The sequence below is a fragment of the Belonocnema kinseyi genome, chromosome 8 (assembly GCF_010883055.1).
Source record: "Belonocnema kinseyi isolate 2016_QV_RU_SX_M_011 chromosome 8, B_treatae_v1, whole genome shotgun sequence".
Taxonomy (NCBI): Eukaryota; Metazoa; Arthropoda; class Insecta; order Hymenoptera; family Cynipidae; genus Belonocnema; species Belonocnema kinseyi.
In genome coordinates this window covers 87,149,676-87,160,630 of record NC_046664.1, presented here as the reverse complement: position 1 = coordinate 87,160,630, position 10,955 = coordinate 87,149,676, and the positions used below count along the sequence as shown (strand labels likewise).

At 35.7% G+C, this 10,955-nt stretch overlaps 1 protein-coding gene across 1 annotated transcript; it reads left to right on the top strand.

The window, feature by feature from the left end:
* The first annotated feature begins 273 nt into the window (after window positions 1–273).
* On the top strand, window positions 274–9,369 carry LOC117177822 (zinc finger protein Elbow). Its single transcript, XM_033368781.1, has 2 exons — window positions 274–684; window positions 6,234–9,369. Exons 1-2 carry the CDS (start codon window positions 622–624, stop codon window positions 7,602–7,604), a joined length of 1,434 nt encoding a protein of 477 aa, XP_033224672.1. The 5' UTR covers window positions 274–621; the 3' UTR covers window positions 7,605–9,369.
* Window positions 9,370–10,955: the final 1,586 nt, after the last annotated feature.

Below are 10,955 nucleotides of genomic sequence, written 5' to 3'. Positions count from 1 at the left end.
GGGGGGGCTTAGCAGAAGTTGACACATCGTTGGCCGGGTCGGTTGCGCCCAGCAAAAGTGTCGGCGGGGCGCGAACCGACAACGACCGCCGGGACACGGTCGACACCGTGTCGTGGCCGTCAACGGGAAAGGAAGTCCAGGAACGAACACGGTGGACTGGTGGTGGTGATGACGGTAGTGGTGGGGCAACCCCAGTGTGGTCGGTAGTGGGGGCACCACCACCAAGGGTAGGAAGAGCGACAGGCCCGCCACGAACACGACCATCAGTTGCGATTCGGAGTCCGCCTCGTCGACTTCGTGTTGCTTTTGTACCTTGTTGTGTGTTTCGAATGTCAGTGAATAAGGGTGCATTTTGATATTGTTCCGAATAAGTTTGGAACTGAATTACAAGAGATAAATTTTAATGTGATCGTATGAGAGTGTCAAGGTGCACTACGAATGGCTCTATGTGTCATCAGTGATCATTTTCAACCCCAAGGGATATATGAGGTTGAAGTGTAAAACGTTTTTCTTTGGGTGATACGTGTCAACAACTGGGTTTTCTAGTTTATTGGAAGTGTGTTGGTGTTAATCTGTGAAAAAAATTGTTGAGTTGGATCTGGAGTCATTTGTGATCTCAAGATGCTGACTTCCAGCGCGAATCAGTATCTCCGGCCGGAATATCTCACGCCTCTACCTACTCAAGTGAGAATTATTTTATTATTTATTTTATTATTGGATTATTTATCGTTCAGGCTGCACCCCTCGAGAGTTTACACCTGAAGTCGCTTTACTTTCTTGCATTTAATTTTAAGATTTAGAACTTACTTCAGCTTTTTCTTTAAATGGGAACATTGAAAATTGACCTGCAAGCATAAAAAAATTAAATAAACTTGAAGACTCAAGAATATAAGGAATTTTTTCTCAAATCTGATTATGTTTCGTGAAAAATATTTCGAGCAGTTTAGTCTTAAATCAGCACGCAATTTTGAAAATTTTTAGGGTTAGCGCGAAAATATTTATTGAAAATTCTAGGATCACGAATAGTTATTTCATGTACGAAAAACAACAAAAATGAAGGTGATATTCAATTTCGACAATGGTTACATGAGGAAATATATGAGTACTTGTGGGATCTGACTTTGCGTGAATGAAAAATTGCTAAAAAAAATTAATTGGCTCTGTAGCTCCAAAAAAATGAGCCAGTGAAATGCAGCAATATTGAGGCACGCGATGTCTGCGCGCTGTAGAAAAATACGACAGAGGTGTAATTGAGAAGAAATTAATTTGGTGTAAAAAGTCTTCCGTACATATCATTCAAATAAATATATGTTTATTTTACTTTTTATTAGATATACGTACTGCTTTAGTCAGTATTGGAGAATTAATTAACACGGTCATGGAGAATATCAGTATATTGTCGAAAAAATTGAGTTAATCATGCTGAAAGTGTTGCAACATGAACGATCAGCTAATCACACCGAAAACTCGGCGCTTCAGTGTTATCTAAATTTCTTATAAGTAATTACATTTTCAGTGAGAAATAGATAAAATTGTACGTAAAGGCACGTGATTTATTTGTTTGAATACTGAAGTATTTGAGATTAAATCACTCTTATTCAACATTCAATAACTTTTGATTAGAAATTGAAACATGTAGATAATTAATATTTTAATATTTTTCTATGGAAAGAATAGTGGAAAAGGCCAATTTGAAACTATTCATACAAAGATTTTGGTAGAATTCCAATTCCAAAAATGTATTCTAATCTATCGAAATTTAGTGAAATCAAAGTAAGTTTTTTTTAGTATATTTTTATTTGTTTTTGCTACTAAAACCATAAGAAAATTTGCAGAATTTAAAAAAAATTGTATTGCAGTAATATTTATCAAAGTTTTTTTTTAACTGCTGAATATATTTTTTGTTTGTGTATAAATGTTTAATGTACATATGTATACTGTGCCGTCGGCTATAATATCAGGTAATATTATAGTCATTTACGTACTTTTCAGCAGTAATGGTTAATTTCTATTAATATTTAACGATGAAGCTCATTTATTTATAGCATTTTATAATATTACATGGAATTTTAATTGATTCAAATCAGATAAAAAACAAGGAAATTGTTTTAACGATTACTGGGATGTTTGCGTCACATAATATAGAAAAGTGAGACAAAAATTCATTTTTAATCTTTTAAATGGGCTATTGCGTAAGGTCTTTGTTCTTAAACATATGCCATATTTTGGTGTTGAAACATTCTAAATGGAACCTACAAATACCATAAACATATATAATAAATTTAAAGCAAAGTTACGAGTAAAAATATCGAATAAAACAACTTAAAGAATAGCTTTCCAATTAGTCATATATCTCACGAGTAATATAAATTATGTTTAAAAGCTATTTGCACGCTAGATTGATATTTGCGTTTGCGAATTGAATGCTGCACGCTTTCGCATTCGAAGTACGTTTGTAGAAAACATGCTGCAATCATGTTTTGTGTTCGAATTCGTCTAAACGGCGTTTTTTCAATGCTTCATTAATATTGCATGATACTGCTCCGTCAATGTCGACCGAAATGCATTTTCTCTTTTATCCTGTAACTCCTGTAAACTATTTTGGGGACAGAGAGTGCTGGCAAGCTTTCGGCTCGCATGCTCTGATTTATGTATGACATAAATCAACCGCGGTTCAGGCGAAACAATGGATATTTTTGTATGCGAGTAACGTGTTTAACTCGCGACCTAAAAATAAATTAGCGGAACGATGCTTGAACAATCCTTTGCAACACGATCTCGAATTCCGATGAAAATTGCCTTAAGTACACCATTCATGTATTCATTGACAACAAGAAACGAAATAAATTCTTCTGTTCAACATTTCCTCTCACACATTGCATACACTTTAAAACAAATTGTACGTTATTTACCTCACAAGTGCAAAAAACATGAGGATATAACAGAATATAATAATATAATATATATTAACCTTTTGTTAAATATTTTTACGTGTCCAAATCAACATTTGCTTCGATGTTTTAATTTCACTGACACGCAATATCATAATAAATTTCTATCCCAAATTAAATGAGTGATAGATTTGGGAGTTATTACGCAACGGGACATTCAATTTCGGAACTTTAGTTACACAGAAAAGTGGTACAATCTGACTTTGATTAATTGCTTCCACCAGTCGACAATTGAAATATTATTTCTACTTTTTATTAAACCTGTGGTAGAAAAAGAATAATGAATATAGTAAAAATAATTATATGATAAAAATAGATGTTATTTTATCAGGAAGCAGTACGTGTTCACGCTCTATCTCTATAGTCAATACTCTATCTCTATACGTTCAACCCCTCATGCTACCCCAGCTCACTTCATCGATTAGAGACGAACTTTAGTTCAAGACACTGCAGGACTAGTAAAAGTTTAATAATATTCATGCACTTTATTTCTATTTATATGAATATGCGACTAATACGGCGAAAAGGCTCTACTAGCATAAATCGATGTAATGTTAGTCATGTGCAATTTGCCCATGAAAAGTTAATGTTCGGATTGATGCTTCCATCCATAGTTTTCTAGGCTATTATAAGTTTATAAAAATCATTATTCCTGATGATAAATTATCAGCATCGGCAAGTTGACATCTGAACTGCAAAGAGTAATATGAATTACGACGAAACGTCTGATAAAATAAAGAATTAAATGATTGATTATTGTGCTTTTAAATATCTTTTCCGGTTCAAGCAAGAGTTCAATTTATCTTTATCTTGCAGAGACCAAACGTTGTTGATCATCATGTTCTTCTTGTTTACTATTAACTTCCACTGATACACATTTGACACATGTTATAAATTTTATCTGAAATTATAGATTTAGATACAAGAGTACCTATTGCATTGTAAAGTATTTTACGAATAAAGAATATAAAATACATGATAGCAGTTCTGAAAATTAAATTAACATATGATGTTTCTAAGAGTGTAAAATAAGCAATTTTTTTAACTTACTTTTGCGACGCGAAATCTCAGGATATTGATAACACAGGTTATAAGAACCTAAAATAAAACTTTTCCATGCTACACTGCCTTCTATTTCTAAATCATTTTTGATGACCCACCCTGCTAAAGAATTTAAATCGATAACATATTTCATAAAATAGGTTTTCTCATCAATAATAGTTCGTAACAATCTGTTTACTTAGATTGTCAACACTATGCGTTGGTGTCGATCGTAACTCCCTGTTGCAATCTGGTGAAGCATTAAAACCAACGTCGACAACGTACCATCGGTAAACTGTGATTAGTTGCATCAGAAAATGAATTGCCGTCCCGCGAGAATCAGTTAAACGAAATATCGTTGCACTAAACGTTCGTATTACCTCGATTCGTTATTATACTGCCAACGCGATTACGCCCGCGCGTAGAAAATATAATTAGCAGTAAATTTTCGTGACCTCGTATTTTAGCTGTGTTAACTCCACTACAGATAACACGACCATTTTTCCATAACTCTTTTTTATATCCGCACAAAAGAATATAAATTATTGCAAGCAAATATAAAACGCGAGTTATTGAGATCACTTGAATATTTAATTCTGTGAAAATAATAGCTAGAAAATTTAAAATAGAGTCAATAACTAAAGATTTTAGAAGATATTAAAGTCAGAGAAGAAAACTTTAAAAAAGGAAACTGATTTTGCAGGACAAGATTTCGTTATAAGTAAACGTCGATAAATTAAGTAAATTGACTTCACTGACATAATAGGTCTCGAAAGTTTCTTGGGGTACATTGCTAGTTCTGATCCTTTCTACTGAGATAAATCACGATTGGCACCTTAATCAGTTTCTGATTGAACAAATGTAGGAGCTAAATCAATCTCCTTTACATAATTAATTGATCTGTTGTATCATTCTCTCAACTGGTAGCGTGATATACATTTTTAAGCAATCCAGGAAGAAATTTACTACTGGCGCGGAACAACGTCAGACTATTTAGCCTGGAAAAACCATCACTACATATGTTTCGTGCTGACATTTTTAGTTAACTTTTTTTATGCAATTTCAATTGCATGTTAAATAAAAACCATATCGATCACTAAAATCATATTATTATAAAAATATGCAGTTATGGTAATTAGGTAGTACCGAAAAACTTAGGTGTACCTGTATCCAATGAAAATTTTCTTATAATCTGTATGTAAGAGTAAACAAATTCTTGAATAAACTTCTGATTTTTATACCGTGATTTCTTGGAACGGTACTGGCCAGATGTTCGCCAGGAGTATTCCAGTACAGAACATAGTTCTCTTTAGGGATTTTACCAGAACTGATCCAGCACTACAATTTCTTCCTGGTTATTGAAAAATTATTTAAAACGTTAAAAACTTTTATTTCTCACTTAAAAATGACAAGCTTTATCATAAGAAAGTAAAATATTTTCATGATTCATGATACATTCATTAACCAACCACGCAACATACTAGTTTGTATTTTCATAAATTGCTTTTCGCCGTTTATAAATGATTGGAAGAGACACCTACTGATTATAAAATAAATTATTACCTTGAAGCATATTATGGAATTGCAATATATTCTTGCGAAAATTAATAATAACAACCCTAAATTATAACCTTCTTGCTTTCGATGATCTGCATAATTTGTACATAGTGATCATCATTCTCAGAACACAACTTCATGAGATGTGAATTAAAGATACCGAAAAGGCTTGAAGAAGAGTGACGTTTGTCAACGGGGTATAATGTACGCTCGCGTTTATTCCGTCTCGAGATTTTATCGCTCATACTTCATGCACGCATCGTAAACCTCGCTCCATTTCAAAGGTTCTGTCCGCCGGTTTAATGGCCTCGTAGAACACGTCGATGGGTCGCAAGTTTCGCAAGCAATTTCGCAAGAAGCTCTCTCGCCACGACCGGGCAAATATTGTTCCTCCGATCAGTTTATCGATCGAGTCGCTGCGTCAGGGTGCGGTAGCGTGTGGTTGACAGAAGGAAAATGCGATCAGTCACTCCCGATAATCTGCACCGCACTTTCAGAGAGTCAGAATAAATATTTGCGATGTGGGTAATTGGATCTTCATTCCAGAGATTCGCAAACTCATTTGAGATTTCTTGTATAAGTCAATACTTACTCTGGGAAAGGGAAATGAGAGAAAATCACTACAAAATACTTTACCGATGATATTATATCAGTCCTAAGCAAACATCTCTTTTCTGATTTTAGCTGGATGCCAAAAAGAGTCCGCTCGCCCTCCTTGCTCAGACCTGCAGTCAAATAGGAGCCGATCCACCATCTAACAAGTCTCTGCTTGGCCCGCACGACAAGTCCAACAAATCGTCCAAATCATCTGACCACTCTCGAGAAAAGTCATCACCAACGACTGCACCTACAGCAGCCGAGACTCTGAAATCCAGTTTCAAGCCTTACGAATCCTGCTTGGGTCGGGAGAAAGCCTCCAGCCCAGAGGAACAGAGAGCAGCCTCGAGTCATTCTGTATCTGGAAGAGCCAGGACACCAGCGAATGGTAACAAACGATGCTCCAGCAACCAAAGTGCATCTTCAGCCAGGGCGGTGACGCCTCAAGGTCGAAGAACCGCAACACCCAACGGTGACGCAAGGGATTCTCCCTCATCGAGGACTAACACCTCCGCAGCTTCGATCATAACTTCAGAATCCTCGATGCTACAAACATCCGCCAGTAGCCCTTCTTTGCAGTCTAAACCCTCCTATAGCCCTGCTGGTGTACTCGCCATGACGGATCCTTCAATCAAGGACATGCCTTTAGGTACCTTTAAGCCAGGATCAGCAATGCCAATATCAACCTCAGCTTACTTAGGATATCACTCTCAGTTACCTGGCATCGACGTGATGGCTAATTCTCTCATGAACCAGCATCATCAGGCTCTGAAGAATAGCCTGGCAGCGAATCCCTACCTCAGCTACGCTAGGATGAAGACCTCTTCGGGTGCTGACACTTTGGTACCAGTCTGTCGAGATCCATACTGCACAGGCTGTCAATTCAACTCTCATTTCTTGGCCAACTCGAGCGGTAACGGCAAGATACCCACATCTACGGCAAGTTCCTGCCCGGCTGGTTGCACCCAGTGTGACCACAAACCCAGCGCCTCTCCTTATGGACCACTGGGCCACACCCCAGTAGCTGCAGCTTATGCTCACGCGCAGTTGGCAGCATTGGCTGCGGCTTCTCAGCTACCTTACGTTTGCAACTGGATAGCTGGAGACACTGCATACTGTGGCAAGAGGTTTTCCTCTTCTGATGAGCTTCTGCAGCATCTGAGGAGTCACACTAGTGTGTCTGCAGGTGACGCTGCTGCTGCTCTCTCGCTTCTATCACCGCCAGGAATGCCTCCAACACATCCTCTCTTGTCGAGGACCTATCCGACACCACCGTTGAGTCCACTGGCTACAGCGCGTTACCATCCCTATGGAAAGCCTTCACACTTTTTGCCGTCGTTGTCAAATCTACAAATGCCGCCACATCCTCATCCAGCTTCGGGACTCCCACCCTATTTTTCACCTTATTCCCTTTATGGTGGACCACGCCTTGGGGCTGCTTCTGGAATGCACCCTTAAGTTGGAATGTAAATCGCAGGCTGGAACAGCTTGTATTCAAGAGTTTTTTAACTGTGATTTCTGAGTGTGAACACTTCTTTTGCTCTTCTTATCGTGAGATGAGTTGGAGAATGCCTGGGGGTGAAAGGAAACGAGCGTGCCTGATGCTAGATCCAATCAATGTTCCGTCGGACTTGAAGCTCGAGCGAAAGACAGTCGAAGGATCATTCAGACAAGTGATAATAAGTGCGACTTGATATTCGTTGCGATTAGTAACTATTGTGATGTTTGCCGAGTTGATTTCAGTTACACCATATAAAACTGAATTAATGTCTACTGCTGATATTTTCATCAATGGAGTCATTAGATTAAGCAGAGTTTTATTATTCTGTATCTATGTTTGATTAGCTGTCGCTGCTTTAATGAGTTGTTGTTTTTTTGCAGTAATTTTTCATGATAATTTCCTAATCTTATTGTTGATACATTTTTGCGATAGCGTGGCAGTGACAGTAACTGCTCTTTATCTGACAATTGATGGCTCTCGTGCGCTCCAGTGGCCTCGCTTTTGATTAGCGAGCAACTAGCCTAAGACTAAGTTCATTGTTCAGAGCACGGCAATCTCAATTCAACATAATTCTCAAGTTTCTCTTCTATTGTAAACTTCACTTTATCGATCAGTTTTTTTTCCATGCAATAGTTTCTATGTGAGAATAGATGGCATATGTTTCTATGCCAATCGCATCATCGTCAAAGTAGCACAAAAATGTTCTTAAAATAGTTGAAGTCTTCTAAATTTAATTCACAATTGAGAAAACTAAAAGAGTTCATCAAGTGAGATTTTTTTACGAGTCTTCAATATATTTATCCTTTTTCTTGTACCTCTTATTCCACCGCCGAGTTTATAAATGTCGATCGTAAATCAATGTTTACTGGTGATGCTGCTGCTTCTGGCCATAAAGAATACTTGACTAGACATAATTGCTTTCAAATTGTCGACGCCTACGTAAACATCTGTAATTCTGTGCTGATCCTCGATGCGTTCGTATTTTACTTGCTCACCGAATGATTGCTGCGAATAAATTTCGATTTATGTCGACCAGGCTCCGTAAATCGGAGTAATCATTTACGATTGATCTGATGTAATCAGTACATGTCCATTCTATTTATGATTTAGGTGTTCATATCCAAGCTCTATTGTAATTAATGTAAATTTGTTGATAAGCGTATGTCCGGCGTAACGAGGCAAAGTGCTAACGATATATCTGATCGTCTATTTTTGCGTAACCAAAGTTTTAGTATCGAAATCGTTAGACTCCTAGCGAGAAGATAAAATGACGTGTGTATATGACGTTCGACATTAAATATGCAGAGTAAAGTTGAAAAAAAAAACTATATATTAGGAAGAAAAATAGCGTCGATTAGAAACGCGAAAGTGAACTCAGAGAACGGAGTAACAACTACTAGGACTTCGGCTATATAAATATCGACTGTACATAGATCTATCGACATAGTAATTATTATTATTTTTATTTTTAATGTTATTCTCTTGGGCGTTGTAAATGCCGATGTCATATGCTCACAAAGCTCCGTTTTTTAACGTTCCTGAAAATATTTGATATCTACAGTTTTCACATGTGATTCGTAATTAATGCAAAAACTTCAATTTTCAATAGGATCCACATGTCATTCACAGAATTTTCGTTGTTTTATTATTGTTATTACGTTTTAATGGAACATATTTGAGTCTCTCTGAAACTGAAATACAACAAATCGTTTCTTACTCGAATTCATGGTGTTTCATTTAAAAATTAAACTGAACCCTAACCCTCTTGCGTCTTTTTTTTACATTAATTACAATATCATAGTTGCTTTACTAAACACTTATTTTGTGAAATATATATCATTTATACTTAATAATGTATAAATAAATTTACTTGTCAGATTTAAATATATAAGTCAAATTAAAATTAAATTATCTCAAGAACAAAACTTATACATTTTGCACTGAGTAGCTCTTAACTATATATAGTTTTGCATTCTGGATATTCGTCATCTGCATATCAATTTGGATTTGAAGGTAAGTTATATTAGTGTATAGTGCCTAATTATATATTTATTATTCTTTCCGTGTCAAAATTTGTGCAAATTAAGAATTAAATATATGTGAGTCTGAATTATTAAATAATTTAGTTTTAAATATACTAATTTATAAGAATTTCAAATTGAGTATATATATTTATTTATTTATATATTTATATATAGGAAGCAGAAGTTGAGCTTCAAGCCATTTTAATTTCAAAAATCATTCTGTCCCACCTAAAACTCCCTTGTGCGAAATACCGATATGAAATCCAACGTTTTCCTGTAGATAGTAGATAATAAAGGTCACCTTCGTCGAAATAAATATTAGAGATATACCTACACAAAGGCTGTATTTATTTCTCTTCTACGAATCTTTTTTATTTTTATTAAAGTTTAAGAAACAAGCTTATAACACCAAACATTAAAATTGTATATGGTAATTGATCTATTTCGAGAAAACCAATTATTGGTACCGCTCCTTGCAGAATTTTTCAAGTTTGTCGATTAAAAAAAAACACTACAAGCTCCAAAGAAAAGTCTAGAATACAGATGGATAATAAATTAATTGAAAATTCAAATTTTTATCGTAAGCTTATAATCGTCAATCGTGGTAGATTTACATTTATATTTAAATGTAAAGAAACCAACAACAGTATCAAAAAACACAATAAAGGTGGCCCCTTAACCGGGAAACCGAGAAATGATCGGGAATTTGTTGAGACCGGGATATTAGATTTGTGTAAAATTTGACCCCCCCCCCCACCGTTTTTGTCAAATGTCCACGTTTTGAGACCCCCTGAATCCGAAAAACAGGTTTTTACGAATGAGCCTGCCTATGTCTGTGTGTCTGTGGATTTTTAATTTGTTAGCACGATAACTTTCGAAAGAATTTACAAATGGGATTGGCCTTTGGTATACTCTGTTAGTGTTCTAAATCTAAAATAAAGGTTAAGTTCGCTGGCTAGCCATTTTGGATAAGAATTCAAAAAGTGAGCACATTTTGAAAATTTTTGAGTCCACTTTTTTCAAAATTCATAAATTTTGTGTACGGATATTCATAGTATTCAAACAGACGAACAATTTATCCTAATGATAATGGTTGAAATCGCTTGACTTGCATAAAATAGCATTAGTAAAAGGCATTCCAATATTAGACAATATACAAAAAAAATCTGTTTTCTACAAATTATTTGTTGAACAAATTTTTTCTACGATTATCCATAAATACACGTTTTCTTAAGTTATGTTGCCAGAAATTGGAATTGAAATGATAGATGTAAAAAGTTACTC

What these genes read in the sequence shown, in the direction of transcription:
- LOC117177822 (XM_033368781.1), top strand. Translation starts at nt 622, where the DNA reads ATGCTGACTTCCAGCGCGAATCAGTATCTCCGGCCGGAATATCTCACG. An exon ending in TCACGCCTCTACCTACTCAA is followed by an intron (nt 685 to 6,233) that starts GTGAGAATTATT and finishes TTCTGATTTTAG; the next exon opens with CTGGATGCCAAAAAGAGTCC.